We start from the raw sequence: 22,980 nt of genomic DNA on the forward strand, positions 1-22,980 counted from the left end.
TTTGACGTGAAAAGAAAATATTTGTTCCCCGTGCCATTTCCTGTATATTAACTTAATTCCCAATGCAATATCATCAAAATTAATCGACCTTTCCACGTTATAAATCTGGATGTAGGCGTGCAGTTGACTTGTTCCACAAAAAGTAGTTGTATGGTTAATACTATTGGTAAATTATAGAGCAGCCAGTGCCCGTGACGTCATCAGTGGCCATGTTTTGAGACAGTGTAGAATAGTTCTCGTGATAGTAAAAATGACAGTCTAGATCGGGGAAATGGGAGCCACTTTATCTTCCAGAAGGAATACAGGGGTGGAATCTGTGGACATAGCGGCTAGCAATGCCTACAGATATCCACCTAAAACTGGTAAGAACGCGATTTTCTTTCAGAGAACTTTTCGCTTTGCTTAGTTTAAAAGATTTCCTGTTTATGTTGGATGACAGTCACATAAGAGAAGTAAACCCAAGAAGCATACATTCTATCTTGATGATTCTGTGGCACTGACAATATGAGCTTACTTGGCCGCTAATATGTTCATGTCGTTAAACGAAACAGTCAGCATTTAGAAACCGCGCAAAGGAAGCTTTAGGACTTAAGAGTTAGATTCATTGGATTTCCCTGCCTCAACCGAAATTCGAGTTCCTTCCATTCCCCCATATTCATTGTTCTGCAGATTCAGAGGTAACACTAGGGGGTTCAACCCTACCATGGTGTAACATGTTTTCGGGATATGAAAGCAAAATATGATCATGTACATTATTGCGTATCAGCAGATAATCGAAATAGTAATTCCATAAATAAATATCATCTCTCCTTTCACAAATTTATTGTGAAATGTTCAGTCATCTGCTGGTTTCCAATGCAACGAACATTTTGTGTCTTGTCAGCCAGGGCAAGCGGGAGAAGTGACATACCGTGTTCTCGTGTTAGTTGTTATAGAGCAGGATTACACCCTCGTATAGAGGCCCAGGTGATGCATTCGTCTCCATAGATTTCAACAAATACAACATGTCATTTTAGTTCAAGTCAAGCAAACTGCATTCAAATATGACAAGCAGGTAGACAAATTGAAAACTATGGGAAGGGAGGTGAAAGACTGACCTACAAGTTGAACACATTTTATTCGTGAAAAACATAAGGTTTGATTGAACCGCACTTTAAAATAGTCAGGCTGTGCGGTTTTCGATCATGATTCTAGGATTGTGAGTGTCACCCTTTGTGTATTTCATGTAATGAGTGTAGCATGGGAATTTCCAAAAAAATCCATTTCTTTACCAATTTGGATCAAATTTGAAATATATGTAAATGATAGCATCTAAAAACATTATAGGATTGCAAAAGTCTAGATTTATATTTTTGAAAATTATTCACCAAACAGAGATTCAAACCGCTGTGGTCAAAACGTCAAAGATGTGAGTTGACCCTCACCAAAGTGAAAGTATGCCAGTGAACTTTCGGTGTGTGCCTCCAACAGAAGCAAACTGCCTATACCAGCACTCTGTCCAAACTGGCATTTGTATTTGGTCAGAGCATTATTATTGACAGAGTACACTGTAGAATGTCTCTTATTTCTGTATGAACACAATTAGACTTGATGAACTTGTAATGTACTACTTACTTGGGCAATTATCAGCTTTATGCAAACCTGTTGTCATTGTCCAAGCTTGTAATGGAAAAAACTCTTGCACTCATAGACCAGGCAATTTGTATTCATGTGATATTCTTTACTGATGTATTGATGTTACCTTTCTTCTGTCAGGTCAGTACTTTGGGAGTCATTTTATTATGGGGGGAGAGAGGTTTGACTCACCCCAGCCTGGTGAATATCTCTTTGGTGAAAATGAAGATCTCAACTTCCTTGGCAACAAGCCAGTGCCGGTGAGTGTTCCTGATGCTCTTTGCTTCCATATTAATATCTTGTACAGTCCGTTTGATTCCATTTGAGACCGATGAATTGCTCACTAACACAAAATCTAATAATTGCAACAAAACCAAAATTTGCGCAGCCACATGAAGTCGACAGACCAACTCTGATGATGTGTCTCATTATTTGGGATGCCTGAATAAAAAAAGTTGTTTAACAAACGATAATCATTTTCTTGTCACCTTTCGCTATGTTGTACGAGGGGGGCCTCTTGTTGGTAGAGCAGCCAGGTAATCAACAAGCATGTGTTGTGAAGATGGGGTCATCTCAAAAGCCCTTATCTGGTTTGCAACTTGAGATGTTTAATGGGAGTCAGTGTTGCCACTTTCAGAATACGCAGTTGTCCGAATCAGTGTCGTCAAAGTCTACCCTGAACTGTTCAAAGGCGTGCTAAGGACAAAAATAAGTAGGCTCACTCAAGTCATGTCTAATAAATCGGTTGATTCTGAGTCTAGTAACTGTATGTTGATCCCGTCTGACATTCATGATTTTAATGATCAGCCAGATGTACGCCGGGGCCATGGTCAATGATACCAGCAGGACTTTGTGTAGATCAAAGAACAATCAGAGAAGAGGACGTTGTCAGAATTGGAATCATCTCAACCTAAGAAGTTGAAGTCTAAAACTAAGTCTTCAGCTGCTAGATCAGTACTGAAACTACACTCAACATCTTCCACAAAGTCCTTCAGCAATGAGATCATCCCTCCGGACAAAAGTCTGATCTACAATGAACCTCCACGACTATTTCCTGAGGTACAGATCATCAGCACTTCTGATCAGCGTTCAGCACCTGCTAGACCTTCATCAACTACATCAACAGCAACACTAAAACGCTCAGAGAGTCTACTTTCTGCACAGACGTCAGATCCTTGTGTGAATGGACCACCACTGGACACCAGCCTCTTCATGCAGCAGTTCACCACTCACAGTCAAATGATGAATCTGATGGATCGCCGTTTTGAAGAGGAACAGACACGTCAGTCATCAGCTACAACTACATTCACTGTATGTGACGTTCATCAACTGCATTATGTCTGTCAAATGTAAAGGATGTATTGTATGCATGCTCCTGTTTATGGAAATCATGGCTGTATCTTTTGTCGCAGTCTGCATGAGGGTCCTTCCATCAACCTCCCAAGTGCTCATGTGCACGGATCCGGCTACTGCCACAACCGTTCGCTGTCTGCATCCCACCTTTCATCAGAGATGCCGTCATCATTCATCTTCGTCATGGAATGCAGGTCCACTTAGGTAGGCGTGAAGGCATTCACCGAATGACAGTTGTTCCATCCACAGACTAGAGGACCACACTGATGTTTGCTGCATGGACATCGTTCCTTACTCGCAAATGCATTCGCGGAAAGACAGGATTCGATTGACAGGGATAGACGTCGCTGATCCTCATCACCAGAGGAATCCCTCTTCAACTCAGAGATCATGTTGTGGATTACAAACGAGTGGACCTCATCTCACAGTCAAGATTCCAACAAAGCTCTCACCTATAAGATGAGTAACAAGGACATCAACATGTTGCCATTTCCTCTGATTGTGCCAATACAATCCCAGAAAGTTTGTCTGCAGCCTTCCAGATGGCAACAAAGTACCGGCGGCAACATATTCCTGCCTTCAGCACTCGTTGATTTGTTCTACATCACATGGAGAGTTTCATGAAGGTGGCCAAAGATGAGGGCTACAAACTCATCAGTGAAACGCGCAAGAGTTACTACAAAGTGAAGGATAAGGGACTGGCTCAAAAGGATACAATCACTCGACATGCCTTCTTCGGACTCGCCCAATCCAGGACTATCAACAAGGCTCTCATCTCCAAGTTCAGCAACCCGAAGATAGGATGATGCCCTCTGTACTCACCATTCAGAAGGATGAACAATTCATCTTGGAGTATCTATCCTCAACGTCTAGGGGATTGAATCTGCTAAACCTGCAAGGATTGTTATGAGCATCATCTTGGGGTGACAACCAGAACCAGAATGGTTCAGAATAATCCATCTACTAAAGCTGCGGTATCACATCCATCCAGCTGATTATCTAGTCAGCAGTGATCTACAACTAGTACAAGATGCCTACCTGCACATTCTGATACATCTGGACTCGAGGAAATATCTGCTTTTCCTATTCAACAGTCTGGAATATCTGCGGCCTCATGGCTATTTACTTGGGTCACCAAGCCCATCATCACCTACCGACATCGGCAAGGACTTCACAGCGCCTTTTACCAGGAAGACAGCATTCAAGCTCATCACAAGACAAGTCAAATTCGACAACAGTTAGACTTCACCATCAGGATGCTAACTCAACTCAGATGGCTCATGAATTTATGGAAATTGGGATTCAAACCACAGTAAGATCTTCAATTTCTTGGGATTCGAGTCCTCACTTTGTTGAACCACATTGTCGTCCCAGAGGATCGGTCTGTCAAAATTCAAGCCATGATAGATAGAGCCCTACTCTCTCTGTTACCACTAACAGATTTGACCAGATGAGGACATCTATAACTACGTTCTTTACAGCAGTTCCTGATTTTCAACACCTCAGATCAGATAACTCTGCTGGACAACTTGAGACCATATCTACTCTTCGACATTGTCGACGACTTGACCTCCACCTGGAAGATACTTGTTCATGAAGATGGGACACTACTGTTCTTGATAGAAATCTAGACATACAGTTGCATTAGACACTAGCAGGTCACTAGCTGATATAAATATCATCACATTCCAGTCAACGAATGATTCAGGAGAAGACAAGTTCGACTAGACGTGATCCCCCCTATCTCACAGATGAATATTAGAAGAACAGGACCAAACTACTGCCATTAGGGTTCTCGAAGGATGGGAGTGCAGGACGTGCTTATTTAGCAGTCAACAGAATCCAGCATGGCCTGACTCAACGCTGTTCAGGTGGATTCTGTAAGCACAATGAGCATGAGACAGGATAAGGAAAAATATGTAATTTTCCGCATAAAATTAAGATTTAGTAAATATCCTGACTCATGGCGTCAAGCCCTCCCAACCGCCCCTCTCAGGCACTCTGAATTTACAGTAATTTTCATATCGGGCTCATGAGATTTCAGAGAGAGTGACAAGCATGGCTGGTCATATGACCATATTGGTGGGAAAGGAAAGCTTCCGGTGGGTGAGTGTATTGTACATGGAACTTCAAGAGATATCCATAATAAGCATGAGTCAGGATAAGTGTAAAATATCAATTATATTCACAAAATTGTATTACCTTATAACCTATTTGATGTGATGGGCACATATGTCTGTATCATTTGAAACTTATGACAAGATTGTTGACTATTTGGAGGAGTTCTGTTTGTATTCATTATATTAATGATTGAATATTTCAGTTTCCCTACCCTGTACCCAGTGGAAATGAACCCACTAAAACCCTCAAGAGCCTGGTCTACATCCGGAAAGATACTCTTCGACTGATTAGGTTGGTTATTCTTATGACATAGGTGTTGAAGAGAGACTGTATGCGCTGTATGTAGGGGTGAAATGGTACAGTCACCATGGTAGGTATATGTTTTTTTTTTGGAAATAAATTAAAAAGGAACCCTGGTACTGATGTCTTGCTGACTTGTAGGTCTAAGTAGACAACATTCAAGGCAATTCCAAACTTACTTCCGTCTAGAAATGCATAGATTTGGACATGATTCTATTTCTAGACATCTTTAATAAGCTGTGAAAAGGTACGTAAACTGAAAATAACGAATTTTTAGATTCCATTACGCTATACAGGACCGAAGGCCATTACAGTGGAATCCCTCTAAACCAGCATGTGTTGGGACTCGGCAAAGTGTACTGGTATAGCAAACGTGCCGGTTTAGCAAACTTTTCCCTTTTAAACCCAAAAATGATGTTCCCTGTGCCATGAAACTGAACAACATGTTGATAGTCACTATATGGCTAAAATATTGTCAGAAATCTTCAGGTTTTCACTGCAGGCAATCAAAAAACAATTATGTCAAATTTATTTTTTCATTCACACATTTTGTGTCAGGATTGATGTTTTCTCCAAATCTAGTTTCATTCAATTGACACTTTCTCAAAATGTAAAAAGCTGTTTGCTTGCCAATTTGGTACTTTAGTGTAGTATCAAATATCATTTTGAGTAGGCCAAGGAACTGCATCAAAATCTGTTATCAACTGAATTTTCTGTTCAAGAGTTAATTCCAATCTCGCCCACTTGACTGGTCTAGCCATATTAAAACAGTGGGCAACTGACAAATTGGGAGACACCAGTTAATTTAATTTGCCAAGTGGCATGTCCACTCACCAATTTGCCTCACCTACTTATGCTTAACCACCGTACTTAACTGTAATCCAATGTGTTGTTAATACACACTCAGCTAAACAACAGGAGAGCCAAGATAGCAGATGCCGGTTTTGTAAGCATTAACTACTGTACAAACAGTCATTTGGGCAGTCACTATTGTGCCGAAAAATTGAATAGGCTGGATTAGAGGGCAAATGATCATAAATTCTTCCGGGACCAAATTCTATTGCCAATATTGAGAGCATGATGGAATGGAGGGCTTCCACTGTGCTGCAGTTCTACAAATACAGCAGTATACCATTTCACCCCTAGCTATATATAGGGAGCACCCGTGAAGGTCCCAGGGTAGAATAGGCCTTCAGCAACCCATGCCTACCATTAAAGACGACTATGCTTCTCGTAAGAGGCGACTAACGGGATCGGGTGGTCAGGATCGCTGCCTGGGTTGACACATGTCATCGGTTCCCAGTTGCGCAGGTCGATGCTCATGTTGTTGATCACTGGATTGTCTGGTTCAGATTTGATTATTTACAGACCACCGCCATATAGCTGTAATATTGTTGAGTGCGGCGTAAAACTTAACTCACTCACTCACTATAGGGAGTAATAGGCTCATCACCCAACTTAATAGTTATAATTCCCATTCTTCGTTTCTCAAGTGGCAACAGTTGTAGTAATAGCAAGCTGCTTTGTGGATGATGATGAAGCTACAACTGTATGGTATTTCTCCTCATCACTTCGGCATTGTTCCAAATCATGTATATGAAGTACAATGATGTTATCACAAATGTAATAAAGGAATACCAGTATTTAGTGAAACTCTTATTGTCAGCAAATTGCAGCTCTCAAAAATTCCTTGCCATGTTCTGCTTACGTATCTGGGAAAATTTCATTTTCAGTCATGAATTGTGTTTCTTTTGCAATGGCACAGTCTGATTGTGTCATAAACGTCTGAAAATGATTATGGCAGTTATGGTGTCAATCATGTATTTGTCAGAACAAAGTAGAAACATTATGTGTGTTAAATCTCAGGAATCAGGCTTTGTAATTGCATTATTTTCAAATATTTGCAAATGATCAAAACATCCTGCTTAATTATGAATTATAGGCTTATCATTTGGAAAAATTAAAGATTCTGACCAAAGCAGGTTTGCGTTAAATATCCCTTGTAGTAGTTCAAAAGATTTGATTAAAGTCATGAAAATATATATGTGATAACTCAAGATATAATTTAAAAAAAAACAGGAATTGAAGGATTCAATTTATCAAAGCGTTCCTGTATTTATTTGTGCAATTGCATTTTTTCATTTATGCATGTATATTTGTACAAAATATGGTGATTATTTATATTGTTGCTAGGTATTGTATTGAAGATGATTTAAGGAGGGAAACATCCTCACCACTCAAGTGATGTATTTGTAGATAGGAGCTGTATCTCTTGTAGTAAAGTGTCTTACACCCTACCAGAGAACCTTGAGGACATTCAGAATGTGTACTTGCAGATCTCCTGTGTTTGAGAAGGTTCCCTTGGAGCAGGAGAAGGCCTCGACTCAGTATACCTTGGAATTCACGTTCGACTCTGACTGTCGCTGTGCAATCACTGTCTACTACCTAGCAACAGAGGAAATTAGTGGCGGACACATTTCGTATGTGATACTTTGCATTCTTTAAATTTCCAGACCAGTCCTGTACTCTTATTTTCACCTAATGGACCATTCATGGTTCCAGGTGAATGTAAAAGCTTTGGAATCTTCCCTAAATCTCAAGGCACCAATGTCTGGACCTTGTATGTATGACAATCACTGTCATGACATAGCATGTGAAAGGTATGGCATGTGAAAGGTATTCAGATTTTGATATGATAGCAGAACCTTAAGGAGCCAGTTTTCAGGGTATTGTTTTAGATTTTCTTAGTCCAACTGATGTTGATGTAAGCTGTCTTCTCACAGGTACCACCCCAAAGATCCAGCACTTAGCTCACAGACATACCACTACAAGAAGGGAGCAGGACAAATCTTCAGTCAGGCTGATCACATCATTGACCCCAGCAAGTTCAGTGATGAGGAGGTAAGGACCATATGCTAATGACAATGCATACATTCTGCACTAAGCATTGTGTAATGGGATCTGTAATGTCCTCAGATGTATTTCGAACAGTAGTGAGCACCTTGATTGAAGGTTAATGAGATGTTGACTAGAAGCAGAGGCAGTATTGTTTCCAGTAGTTGTTTGTGGAAATCTGAGATCATTGAACTATGTCGTCAGTGTATTCAGTTAGCAGCTGTGCCATGGTTTTACTATAGTGTCCTGATGTGTCAGTGTATCTTTGTGATAGCTGAGTTTATGCTGTTTCAGTGGGTGTTTGGTGTGGACAAAGATGCCATCCCAGTTGTCATCCAGTGTACAGCAGAGGAGGAAGGTTAGTATTGTGCAGCACTTGAAGAATGGGAGACAACCAAGGGGTACCAACCTTGGTGGCAAATGTACCTTGAGGAGATGCTTTACTTAATTGTTGACATTGTCTGGTAATGAGCCACAAATCTGATATATCGGCTTTGAGACCTTAAGACATTTTCAGCTTTACAGTGACACACTGTAGCAGAAAAAATTTCGATCCCTATACCCAAATGTTTGCTGATACTGACACACTAAATTCTCTTGCTGACAAGCAACAACTATGCATCCAGCAGATCATGCTGTTTCCTGAATGTGTGTGTGTCCCTGTTTAATGAGACATGCTGTCTGTTGAATGAATGTACCCTGTGTAATTAGACATGCTGTCTGTTGAATGCGTGTGTGTCCCTGTTTAATGAGACATGCTCTTTGTTGAATGAGTGTACCCCTGTGTAATGAGACATGCGGTCTGTTGAATGTGTGTGTGTCCCTATGTAATGGGACGTGCTGTTTTTTTTAAATATGTGTGCCCCAGTGTAGTGGGACATGCTGCTTGTTAAATGTGTGTGCTCTTGTGTAATGAGACATGCTGTCTGTTGAATGTGTGTGTGTCCCTGTGTAATGGGACATGCTGTTTGTTGAATGTGTGTACCCTTGTGTAATGTTGGATGTTGTCTGTTGAACCTGTGTGTGTCCCTGTGTAATGGGACATGCTGTCTGTTGAATGTGTGTACCCCTGTGTAATGCGGCATGTTGTCTGTTGAACGTGTGTGTGTCCCTGAATGGGACATGCTGTCTGTTGAATGTGTGTACCCCTGTGTAATGCAGCATGTTGTCTGTTGAACATGTTTGTGTCCCTGTGTAATGGGACATGCTGTTTTTTTTAATGTGTGTACCCCCGTGTAATGAGACATTCGGTCTGTTGAATGTGTGTGTGTCCCTGCCTAATGAGACATGCTGGGTCTTTTTAATGTGTGTGCCCCAGTGTAGTGGGGCATGCTGTTTGTTGAATGTGTGTGCTCTTGTGTAATGAGACATGCTATTTGTTGAATGTGTGTGCCCCTGTGTAATGAGACATGCTGTCTGTTGAATGTGTGAACCCCTGTGTAATGCGGCATGTTGTCTGTTGAATGTGTGTGTGTCCCTGTGTAATGGGACATGCTGTTTGTTGAATGTGTGTACCCGTGTAATGAGACATGCTGTCTGTTGAATGTGTGTACCCCTGTGTAATGCGGCATGTTGTCTGTTGAATGTGTGTGTGTCCCTGTGTAATGAGACATGCTGTCTGTTGAATGTGTGTGTGTCCCTGTGTAATGGGACATGCTGCCTGTTGAATGTGTGTACCCCTGTGTTATGAAAACTATTTAGTATCTTACAGGAAAACTTGGCAGATATTTGAGTCAGATATGTGTGTGTCCCTGTTTAATGAGACATGCTGTTTGTTGAATGTGTGTACCCCCGTGTAATGAGACATTTGGTCTGTTGAATGTGTGTGTGTCCCTGCCTAATGAGACATGCTGGGTCTTTTTAATGAGTGTGCCCCAGTGTAGTGGGGCATGCTGTTTGTTGAATGTGTGTGCTCTTGTGTAATGAGACATGCTATTTGTTGAATGTGTGTTCCCCTGTGTAATGGGACATGTTGTTTGATGTTAAATGTGTGTGCCCCTGTGTAATGGGACATGCAGGTTGTTGTTGTTGAATGTGAGATTACATGTGCAATAGGATAAGCACTTTGTTGTTGAATGTGTATATGCCTTTGCTACAGAACACATAGGACACTCCCACATTACATACGCCATGCTGGAGAAGGGAGTAGAGGGCGGATACAACATCAAGCCTCTCAAACAGAAACAATTTGTAGATGGACTTGCCTACTTACTTCAGGAAATCTACGGCATTGAGAACAAGAATATGGAGAGGTCAAAAGTAAGCGATTCTGTCAATGTATGTATACTGGTCATCATTAAATGGCAATTTTGCATGCTTATTATGCCTGTTTCCTCCTCCTGTGTGAATGTTAGTGGAACACTTGAATCCCTGAAGTTCCCTTTCAACAGGACGTTAAAGTACACACACTCATGAGTTGCCTCGCTTACATATTTCTGCAATTATTAGTCACATGACCAACCGTGCCTGTCACTCTCTCCTTCATCGCTGTGGTGGATGTTTCTGTGAGCACGGGAGTCCCTATATAGCACTATATCCTTTTAATTTTGATCGCTATACCCAAATTTTTGCTGTATATGGTCTTTGATCTGTATTTACATTGATTGTAAATCTAAATTTGTCAAAATAATATATTTTACGTATTTTATGATGTGTTTCATCATTTGTTTACTCTTTATGAAATGTCTGATCCGTCTGGCTGTCTGCGTCTGATCTGCACCCCCATGTCCTTCAAGTGCTAATCATTGCTCTTCCAGCCATCACTGCAACTGTTGTATTGGTTTTTCAATCTCCCAGTTTAATGATTATTTGTTTTCTATCCATAGACCTACTAAGGACAGGGTGAGGAGGTCTTCACAAGTCTTGGGTGATAAACAGGCCTCTATCCCTGTCCAGGATTTAGATTTAGCCACATCTAAGAAGTGGTCATCTTCATCCATGTTACAGAAAAAGTCGTCAACATCTAGGTCCTCATGGAAGTCGTCTCACTGTAGTAAGACTACACATCAGAGGTCGCTCAAGGAAGACATTGTACCTCCTCCCGAAGTTGACATATTTAATGACCCTCCTATTTTGCTGCTTGAAGTCAACAGAGCATCGCAGCGTCTATTGCCAGCGAGATCTCCATCTCTGTCATCTTTATCAGCGCTTCAGGTGAATGAAGACCTTCCAGTAGCTCCGCAGACGTCAGGTACCAGGGACGGCAACACTCGTGTCATCATCACAGCTTCAGTGTTAATTAGAGGAAACTCAGTGTTCTCGAATGCTTTATCGACTCTGCACCAGTTCCAGCAGACCCAGGGGCATTGATGAGTCAGTTCACAGAACGTCACTTTGCTGAGGAAAATACTATGCCGTAGAACTCAACGATGACAGCCGAACCAGGAAACATTAGAATGTTTCCAGATGAAGAGGGTGATGTTGCCTTCTCCAATGCTGAGGCCATGTCATGGATCGCAAATGGTCTCAACAGATAAAGATTTCAACTCTCATGATCCCGCTCATTTATCTGATTTCAAGAGTGCCTGCGGGTCTCATTACAGCCCTCGACAAACCAACTAAATGCTAGAATCAACATATGCAGTCTATAAATGCAAGAAGATTCCCACTGTATCACATGGAGTTGTTCATGAAAGTGCAGGACTTGGATGAGGAGTACAAGATCATCAACAATTCAAGATTAAAAGATTGCATAGCTGGGTACTAAAACCAGACGAACAGTCTTCGGTCCAACTAGATCCAGAACCCAGGTACAGAGGAAGATAGGATGTTCCTCTCAGTGTTACTCACTTACACAAGGGATCGGAATTTTATCTCGGAACCCATGGCCTCTTCATCAGGGGGTCTTACTATCTTGCGAAGACAATTTTCTCTGTCATCGTGCTCTTTGAGTGAAAGATTCACCAAGCTTCTGTTACTGTTTTCGGCAGTGGAATCAAGAAAGTCACACACTACTCAATGGTGGTGGTGATGTTCATATCGATTGATACATTAGCTAACCTCATCTGACAGACCTCACAAAGAAACCGTAACAAGTCTAAGTTCTCAGATGACTGATAGTCAAGGAGAATGAAAAGTTCTTTTTGTCAGCCATCCAGGAACACCAGGACTTTCTCTGGGAAAGGATGCACTGCCAGCGGTTCCAGGGACTAGACATTGAAGACTGGGTTTGGAATGACTAGACTCTTCCACCTTCAGCTGTTCCTGTACAACCATCAACAGTTGGTGGATGTCTACAGCAATACTGGGAAAAATGGGGAATACTGAAGGACGACTATGTCTCACAGATACTGCTGGAACATTACAAAATACAGCTGAAGGCCACACCACCATTGACCTGCAGCCCTTTAATCTCCAGCTATGCAGACAATCAAGTGGGAAAGTTTGAGGAGGCCATCAACTCTCTGCTAGTCAAGAATGCCACAGAAGTGCTAGATCAAGACCATCTTCTAGGCTTCGAGTTCCCAATTTTCCTAGGACCCAAGAAGAACTCCACGGAGGAGTTAAGACTGATATGCAGTATGAAAAAGTTCAACATAGACTATCTCAAATGTGAAAGGTTCAAGATGATCCACCAACCACCACTCTGACAATTCGTTTGGCCAGCAGACTACCTGGCCAGCATAGACCTGCAGGATGCATATGTGCACATCTCCATTCATCAGGACTCAAGAAAATATGTACGGAGAAACTTCTGTTTTGGGTTTGGTCACTGACACTGATTCCCCAACCAACTAAAATCCACACAAAACACAGATATTTGACTTGCAGTATATACGTTTAGGGATTTATGATGACATGGTTACCAATAGCCAATATTTCCACAAGCTGACATCCTTGAATATATCCTTTTTTGAGGTAAAAGTTCAAAAGATTTGGTAAACTGTGTTCTGATTGGTCAATTTTGAAAATCACCTGAGGTGACCTCCTATGAGGGTTAGTTAGATTCAGTAGAGGAGTGTAAATGATAATACAGAGACTAAGTTTACTTATACTGAGAAGTGTTGGAGACAGGAACTCATCTTTAAGTGGTGGAATGCCTATGTCTCCAGCGGTAGACAAGACAATTGAAAGTTTCAAACCTAACTACAAATCTGGCAAGTATGAGTACAGTCATCTAATGAAGACATTGCATCAAACAGACAAAAGTGACAAACCTACTTTCTGTACTACACTCCTTTAAGCTGGAAGATCAACAAAAGAAATTCAATGCACTTGCTTTGAATCTGTCCATAGTCCTACAACATCTCACCAGTGATGGCTACAAGCCTCTAGAGCAGGCAGCCTTCAAGCTACTCACACAGAAAACTCTGTTCCTTAACCGCTCCGATGTCTGAAATACATGCACTTGACTTTGGACGAATTGACTTTGACACGAGTCACCATGCTGCAGTATCAAGGACTTAGATGAGATTTTATTGCAAAGGATCAGTTACCTGGTCAACCAGACAGTTACACGCCCTAGCACTTTCAATGATCCACAGACTGGAGGATTCACAAGACTTATCCTTGCATCCAATCAGAGCATGAAAGATTTACCTGCAAATGACGAAAACAAGGAGTTGAAAATTGAAGAGCCTATCCATCTCCTTGTCTACAGATAAGTCTACAGAAGTCTCAAGAACAACAATATGGTTTAGGGTGGGAGCCGTCAAGGGCTGACAGAGCAGCAGATTTAGATTTCACAGCATATTTAAGTGTTTGACTTATTATTAGAGAGAGTGGCATGGTAGTGATGTGACTGATAATGGCAGGATATATACAAGTCCTCTTGAAAGGGAACTACTATCATTCACATAGAAGAGGGAGACAAGCATGATAAGCATGAGTCAAGATAAGTATAAAGTATCTTCTAAAATACTGCATATTTGTTTCTGGCAACACTCAGAGATGTGCAACTCCAAACTTGTTTCCATCTGTGTCTTTTAGTGCAATGCGAATGAAGTGATCTGCTTTTGCAGATAGCATGTAACCCAATACAGTTTGTTTGGTCTGTTGGTTGTTTTGTGCTTCATAAAGGTAAATGGATCAGTTCATTGTGTATTACAAATTGTCAAGTAGAAGGCGGGGATTTTTTGTACCCAGAATTAGAGGGAGTTCAAGGCACATATCCATAGCAACAAAGTTGACTTCAAGTGAAATTGGTCTGGGTGCATTTTTTCCTTATCCTCACTCATGCTTATTGCTTATCTCTTCTTCCCTGGCAAAAGTAGTGTAATACCTGAAATCCCTTGAAGTTCCCTTCTAAAAGAAGTGGACGTAAAATACACTCGCCCACATGTAGCCTCCCTGTTTCCCACGCAAACAATCAGCTGACCAACCATGCTTGTCACTCTGTCCTTATCGCCCGACAAGGGCGGCTTTAATTACCTGGAGTCTCCACTACGGCAATAAGTTTTTTAACTATTTCGGTCCTTTAACTATATTTATGTCGTATTTGGTTTATGTGTATGTATCACAGTTTGTTTATTTGTGACTATTGTGTGTTGATATAGCACGTATTTCGTCAACCGAGATTAAGTTTCGGTTGATGAAATCGTGTTTCATCAACCCACATGAAGTCAGAGCCTTGGCCTCTACCCTAGCCCTACATGTGGATTGCTCGCTATCAACTATAATGGAGGGCTGCTTTTGGAAGTCAAACATGGTGTTGGGGGGGGGGGGGGGCGCATTATTTGATGTAATTTTGACAGCCAACAGAATCCAGCGTGGCCTGACCCACCGAAGCAATAAGCATGAGTCAGGATGAAGAAAAATATTGTAACTTTCTGAATAAAATTAATATTTTATACTTATGCTGACTCATGATAAAAGCCCTCCCAGCCGCCCATCACAGGCATGCTGAATTCCAATAATTCTCATGTCGGGCGATTTACAAGGAGAGAGTAACAAGAATGGTTGGTCAGGTGACCGTTTATGAGGGAAAGGGGAAGCTGCATGTGGGTGAGTGTATTTTATGTCCACTTCTTTTAGAAGGGAACTTCAAGGGATTTCAGGTATTCCACTACCTTCGCCAGGGAAGAGGAGATAAGCAATAAGCATGAGTGAGGATAAGTATAAAATGTCAATTTTATTCAGAAAATTACATTTTTATCTGGAGCTGAACGTTAAAACCATTTATTATTTCCTCCCCAAACTTTGCACGTAGTTTGGGCTGATGGTGAACTGGGTTGTTTGTTTTTTTTGATAGTTATGGATTTCTTGATAGAATATTTTTTGCATTTCTATGACAACAAATATGACCTTGACTGAAATTGGTGGTGGTGATCCTTTCTGGAGCAGGACTTTAAAACCTTTCAGTGCTCTCTTTTCACTTTATGATATCCTGGAACCAAGTGACATAAGTCAACAGTACCACTCTATATCAACATTACTGAAGTACAGCAAACTGTACATTTGACATTGTTTTAACCAGTTGACGTACTCATGAAGAGTGTTTTACCATTGTGGGAGGTATTGATGACTTTGTCTTCTAGTTATATCTGTGATTCTCGTTCCTTCTATACCTATTCTGAAAATACCTCTGAAATGAGCCTTGCCTCATTTATGATTGCACAGCCAGTTGATATGGTTAAAGAACATACCTGTGCTTTGTTTCTGGCCCTCTAGAAGTAACAGGGATCATCTCATAATTTCTCATTCAGTTTGGCATAAAAGTTAATTTTAATTGTAAGACATTGCTGCATCTCTCTGTGTCAGTCTGTCTGTCTGTCTGTCTGTCTGTCTGTTGTATACTGCTGTATTGACATTAAATACCAAGTAGCATTTTTTAACTCGAGATGTCCGTAATCAGTTGCCCTTACAACCTTACCAGTGATATCTAACCAGTAAACCTGAAATCTCTGTATTTTCCTCTAGTAACAAGTACCAGTGCATGTTTTCACCTGAGATTTGTAATTTTCACAAGGACATGGTTTCAGCTGGATCCTGAAGATGACTTGGAAGACAGCGGGGCGGAGTGTGTCATCTGTATGTCTGACATGCGAGACACACTAATCCTGCCGTGTCGACATTTGTGTCTGTGCAGCGCCTGTGCCGAGTCTCTACGCTATCAGGCCAGTATGTGTCCCATCTGTCGAGTCAAGTTCCGGGCACTGCTGCAGGTACGGGCCATGCGGAAGAAGGCACCTATACTTCATCACCAGGTATGATCAACATAGCACTTCACTCAACACATCAGATATTTGGAGTCAAAATGTGTCGAAACTTAAGTGAAACTCAAGACAGTCTCACCACACAGGTATTGCACTAATATTGCAGGGAGAGCCTGAAGAGAACCCAGTGAGTCAGGAAGGTGTTCCCCCAGGTTATGAGGCAGTCACCTTGATAGAAGCACTCAATGGCCAGTGTGCTCCACTACCAGGAGAAGGTGAGATGGCTCTCCACATGTATCTCTATATACTGCTACTGCTGCTGCAGATTCTGCACATAGGCAACTTCTGACAGATCTTTTCAGATTGTGGAGAATAGATTTTTGTTTTACTGTTATTCATTTTAGCACTTTCTAAACTCCTAAGGGAGAAAAACATTCTTAATAGCCTGCGACTTCGTTGTATCGCGGTACTTGGCAAAATTATTATTTAAACTTTGATAGTGTTTCAGCGAAAGCCATTAGACGAACAGAGCTGATTAACATTTACCAAAGGAGAGAACTCCATCATATCCCTGTAAACAATAAAGTTCATTCTCCAGGAGCTAAATATAGGTCATGACATCGCTTCCGCTGTATTTTTGGCAACAAGGATATGCAGGTGGCATAGTACAGATGAAGTGGGAAGGGTCAATATGAAGCATAAATATTATGGCAGGTATTTCTGTAATGGGGTCAAACAGATTCCAGAGTTTAATGTTAATAATTCGACTGGATAAAACTTACAGGGATTCGATACAACCTGCCAGTTTTAAAAAAGTAAACAAGCCACTCATGTTTGGCTGTTGACTTACATATAAAATCACCTGTAAGAAGTATGTCTAGCACGTAAAACCGGAAGCATCAATTTGCCGCTATACCATGAATGCCGCGATACAACAAGGTCCGAGTATGCTTTGAGAACAGGAATGGAGATTGTTTGGTTTTACTGGTTGGATATAGCACTTACAACATGATGTATTTAGGTTTAGTCAGGCAGGAAATTGGTATTTTCATCAATCAGAAATACATACATATTGTCCCACAGTTCAATTTCAGCATGTAATAAAGAGTTTGCACTGCAGACCCTGCATCTGCACTTGCAAAACAAACATGTAAACATGTGCAAAACAAGCACGCACACACGCAGGTGTGCTCTCTCTCTGTCTCTCTGTCTATGCCACTCAAAAGCAGTGTAAATCCAACCCTGTGCATGCATGCATCAAAGAACACAGACTTCAAATTGAAAACGCATTGAATAGCATCCTGTAAGGTGATATGCAAGGCACAACATGTCTTTGCAGATTCTGATTTCTTATGGTATGGATTTTGCAAAAAATGCAAATTCAACTTTTAAAGTTGAAAAATAACACGATTAAAAAAACCCTGCAAAATCAGAGGTTAAATGATTCAATAATTTTCCTCCAGTGATGGCGAAGGTGACTCATTTAAACAAAACACAAGTGATGCATACAAGGATTATCGCTGCAATCAAAATCGGAGAGTAAGAGATGTTTCTTGTGATTACAAGCATCTCCGGTCTGCATTAATAACATATGCACTGGTCTCATACCTGCAGATATGCAAACAAAGTTTTCAAGAAAGTGTAGCATTACTGATTTCATTGCTAAGTATGAAATGTTTTAATACATGTCTGTGGAAATGGAAAAAGTATGTTGATGGTGACGACCTGTCACTGACAAAACTCGCATGTTCGCATATTGCCTGATAACTTCAGAACTGTGGTACTGGAAAACCATTTTATAAGTTCTCAAATAAAATACATGCACATTTCCTTAAATGTACATTTGCAGATAACACTTGCAATAGAACACTTCTCGAAACAAGTTAAGCATTCATTTAAGAGAAATTTCACTTGCAGACTTTGTCCCTTTCACAAAAGCACTGATTCAATACATGGACCAGTCAGTCCCTTGCAGAATTGCTTCAACAAAACTATTATCTCTTGAAACAATTGTCTTATCATAGAAACTGACAAATGTATGCTCAAATGACCAGTCTGCTTTTTCAAGTATTGTTCTGATCGGCACAGAGGCCTGCCGTGCTGCTGACGTAGCTGCAGCCCTAGTACTGTGAGCAGCAAATATGTTAGTGTCAATACCTGCTTGAGTCAGGCCAGTCCTAATCCAACGTGATACAGTGTCCCGTGATACAGCCTTATATGGTTTGATATTTGTAATTAACAGTTTTTTCTCAGAACCTCTTAAATCAGCTGTTCTTCAGAACAGTGACAACACACACACGTTTGTCAACTGAATATTTCTTCAGAACCAAAGGTTTTGCCTGTCTTCCAGGCTTAGATTGCTTAACTAAATCAGCAAAGTGAAAAGTAATGTCGGAGTCCTCTGTCATGTTGTTTATGCTCAGTAAATGTAAGGTCTGACCTCTCTGGGCAGTTGTCAAAGACATCAACAATACTAGTTTGATAGTCAGTCCTTTCAAAGAAATAGACATTGTTTGCAAACTTTGCAGGAAAGTAAGAACATCGTTTACGCTCCACACCTCCAAATATTTCGGTACTGGTGGGTTCTCTTGAAAAACAGCTTTAAGAAACCTAGATACCACTGGGTGACTACCACATGGTTGATCATTAAGCAGTACAATAGTAGATAAGGCACATCTTGCAGTATGCACAGAACTATAACTCAGTCCAGCCTGGACGAGCAAGAGTAGGAAATCTAACTCATCTGCTAAAGATGGCAAACTGAAATCAACTTTCCTCTGAGAACAAAACTTTCTCCATCTAGTGAGGTAACTGGGATACTGCTTGCGTGTTCCTTTTCTCCAAGATTTGACAAGGAACTTGGCTGCTTCATCAGAAATTCCTCTCTGTGTGAAGCAATACCGGACAGTTGGCAGGCTGTCGGTCTCAGCCTCCTGGCTAAGGGGTGTGGCAGACCTTCCACACTGGTTACAAGGTCCTTCCGCACAGGCAGCATCAGGTTTCTACAACACAGTAATTGCAATAAATGAGCAAACCAAGTTTGTGTAGGCCACCACCATCACTGCTCTGGCTCTATCAGCTTCAATCTTCTGCAAACATTTTGATAATAAACAGAATGGGGGAAACAATATTCCTCTGTCCATGACACATGAAATACATCCACTGCAACTGCCTCTGGTTCAGGTCTCCAGCTAACAAACCTTGATAATTTCCTATTTAGCCGTGATGCAAACATATCTATTGTAGGGTTTACATTCAAATGCTGAATAATTTTCTTGAATACTGATGCATTCAGAGACCATTCTGCTCTATCATTAAATTGTCTGGATGCTTTATCTGCCTTTATGTTTTTAGAACCAGCTATGTGAGAGATAGTGAGCCAAATATTTCTCTCCATACACCAAAACCAGATATCTTTCGCAATGTTGTTGCAATCGACAGATTTTGTACCTCCCATAGCTTTAAGACAAGAAACAGCAGTAGTGTTATCTGAAAGCACATGGACATGTTTTCCATTGAAATTGTTTGTTAGTGACAGGGCTTGGAGTGACATCATGATCGCCTTAAGTTCCAACACATTAATGTGATAACCTCTGTCTTCCTCGGACCATCTTCCTCCAACACTGTATCCTAAATTTGCCCCCCCAGCCTTGTTGGCTAGCATTAGTAGTCAGTGTAAAATCAGGGTTTTGGAAGGGACCAATTCTGTTTGTCGATCCTAAAACATTATTCTTCCACCAAATTACCTCTTGTTTAGATTCAGCTGATAGACACATATTTGCATCAAAATCACCTTTACTGTGTTTTAGAGCTGCTGTCTTCTCCATTTCAAGAGATCTATAGTATAGCGGACCAAATGTTACAGCAGGAAAACACGAGACAGTCAATCCTAGTAGTCTAGCTATATCTCTTATTGCGTGATGAGTATTCTTGAGAATCGATGAACATGTCTCGGCAATGTGTATTGCCTTATCATCTGGTAATTCTGTTATCATTTTTTCTGAATCCAGAATAAAGCCTAAGAATTTCATTCTCCTTGAAGGTCCAAAATTGGATTTTTCGTGATTTATTGTAAAGCCTAAATCTTTTAGCAACCCTGCCATGTCTTCTACCGATACCTTGCATTCAGTTCTTGTCTCTGCCTGAGTATATGTGTCATCAATATACCCCATACATTGATTACCTTGCAGTCTCAAGTGTGAAAATACTGGCTTTAGCAACGTTGTGAATATACGAGGGGCACAAGCAAACCCGTTTGGCATACATGTGAATTGGTACAAGTACCCATGCCATCTGAACCTTAAATATTTCCTATGATCTTCATGTACACTCACTGAATAATAAGCATGTGTCAGATCAGCTGATGCCATGTACATATTCTTTTTCAACAAATGCAATACTGTTTTTAGGCTTTCCATTTTGAAGTGATGGTACTCTATAAACCGGTTCAATTGTTGTAAATTCAAAATCAAACGATATTTGTTATTCCTTCTAATGAAAATATTTGAAATAAATTGGTCATCAGTTTCTTCTGCCAGCTCAATGACACCAATTGTTTTTAGGACTTTGATCTCTCTGTGAACAATTTCATTTTCTTGCTTATTGAAATTGATTTGTTTTGGCTCTTTAAACTGTGTTGGGTCTTTTATCATATCTATTTTCAGTCCTGAAACAATGTCTAGAATATGCCTGTCATGGGTCAGCTTCTCCCACTCCGATAAACACAGAGCTATTGAACCTGCTTTAAAGTGAGCTTCTGAATTTGAGGAATGACACTGACCTACCTGAGCTGAGTCCTCACTCTCACTCATTGGGGTCAATACTGCTAGTTCTTCCCCCCTCCTCTTTTCTTCTCGAAACCTCTGTTGTAGTGGGGGTCCCCTGCCAAAAAATATCCAGGTGGGAAACGGCCATGACCACGGCCTCTGACTCTGCGGCCAAACTGGTTGTTATAAGGCACATAGCGGGCAGTCTGGCGATATCCACGACCTCTGCTGATTGATTTTCCAAGATGACTGGCCATATTCATGACTTTTAGACTTTTAGCAATATCATTACCAAACAGATAGTCACATGAAGTGGGTGCACTTGGAGAACATAAGGGTCGATACTGAGAATTCAGATGCGGTCGTATGAGTTCTTTCCGCCTTTGAACGATTTCCCTTTTAGAATAGGTCATAGTCAATGCATCTGATAACTTGTTCACTATATCAGAGTAGACAGGAGGAAGGATATCCTTCTTGTTTTTCATCAGCACTTCTAGTGTAGCAACAACACATGTGGCAGCTTTTACCACGCCATTTTGAACTTTTTGCATTCTACAGTCCATAGATCTCGCTCTGGAGTTTATAGAATCCCACAGAAGTTTGTTTACCTCGGAAGTTTTCAACCCATCACAATTTCCAGGCCTTTTGATCGATTTAATTTTTGTCAATAAGGACGATTTGTCCGGTTTTGTCTCAAAGGGTTCAGTTACAAGGTCCGCCAATTTTGCGTCGATGGGATCACCGTTAGTCTGCTCAAGCAGCAAGTGAGAAAGGACAGCACTCAAAAATCGTATCTCGTCAACATTTTCCTCACCGGAAGGCGGCATAGCCACTTCCTGCTCATGCGCAGGGTGTGTGTTTGCAATTCCAGCAACTGGTTTGCAATTCCAACAGAACCAGTTTCGGTTCGTACACTCATTGAACTTTCATGGGTTTTTTTCTGACTCGGTTCAATATAATCATTTTCTTCATCCTCATCAAGTTGACCATATGGTTGGTCTTCTGCACCGTCATAATAGAACAAATCTATTTGTTCCTGAAAATCACCTAATCTAGTGTCCATAGTTTGGCGAATGTTTTTCACTTCGGCCACAAGTTCGGACATCAGATTGTGAGAGGGTTCACTTTCAACTGCTTGGCCACTGGGGCCCGGAATAGCATTATTGCTATCTGGTGGTACTTTCCCACGACTGGATTTTTTACCATTACAGTCAGTTTTGTTTTTGGACTTTGACTTGCTTTGTTGCCGTGAGTGATCACTGTCTGCCGACGGACTTGTTATTAAACAAGCCTCCACCATTATCGCGCCTCCGTTACAGGAGGTTTTAATATTGCACAAATTCAAGTTCTGCCGTTACAGATAATAATGGTTGTTTTAACACTAATTATAGTGATGTTTTGGGAAGCTGGGTTGTAATTATACAACCATAAGCTGCTAATCAGTTAACATAATCTCGCGTGAAAACTTATTTCTTCCAGCTGAGATTTACATGTCCGATCTCTACGAGAGCACAGCTTTGCACTGATTTGAGCATGCGCAGTTGCAGTCTCATGTAAGCGTGACTGTCACGTGATTAGCTGATAGAACATGTGTTTCTTTTGAAGGTTTCAACATAGCATGAATTCACTTTGTGTCTTTTAGGACTAATGCTGGTGTTTCTGTTTGTCAGGAGGTCCACCTCTTCACATGGTGCCCCCTGTGAACACAGTATATACCATGGACAGCTCCAAGAAGATACAGAAGGGGTCTCAGTAAGTACATTGAAACATTGTCCCAGCTGCTCCTCCTCTACTCACCACTACATTGTTGGACCCTGTAAAGATGTGGTCTTCAGTAA

The 22,980-nt window shown here is 41.0% G+C and overlaps 2 protein-coding genes across 2 annotated transcripts in view; one reads left to right on the plus strand and one right to left on the minus strand.

The window, feature by feature from the left end:
• The window catches only part of LOC137283640 (SPRY domain-containing SOCS box protein 3-like), a 445,038-nt gene that overhangs the window by 218,947 nt on the left and 203,111 nt on the right, over positions 1–22,980 (minus strand). The gene's annotated exons all lie outside the window — the stretch shown is intronic.
• LOC137283401 (E3 ubiquitin-protein ligase MGRN1-like) overlaps positions 163–22,980 on the plus strand; it is a 34,181-nt gene continuing 11,363 nt past the window's right edge. Inside the window, exons 1-10 of the mRNA XM_067814866.1 lie at positions 163–362; positions 1,756–1,874; positions 5,291–5,379; positions 7,725–7,868; positions 8,172–8,289; positions 8,578–8,641; positions 10,382–10,542; positions 16,203–16,427; positions 16,543–16,651; positions 22,813–22,894. Coding sequence (XP_067670967.1) covers positions 272–362; positions 1,756–1,874; positions 5,291–5,379; positions 7,725–7,868; positions 8,172–8,289; positions 8,578–8,641; positions 10,382–10,542; positions 16,203–16,427; positions 16,543–16,651; positions 22,813–22,894 — 1,202 coding nt within the window. The 5' untranslated portion in view covers positions 163–271. The remainder of the gene's footprint in view (positions 363–1,755; positions 1,875–5,290; positions 5,380–7,724; positions 7,869–8,171; positions 8,290–8,577; positions 8,642–10,381; positions 10,543–16,202; positions 16,428–16,542; positions 16,652–22,812; positions 22,895–22,980) is intronic.

Source organism: Haliotis asinina, chromosome 5 (genome assembly GCF_037392515.1).
Source record: "Haliotis asinina isolate JCU_RB_2024 chromosome 5, JCU_Hal_asi_v2, whole genome shotgun sequence".
In the NCBI taxonomy this organism is placed as follows: Eukaryota; Metazoa; Mollusca; class Gastropoda; order Lepetellida; family Haliotidae; genus Haliotis; species Haliotis asinina.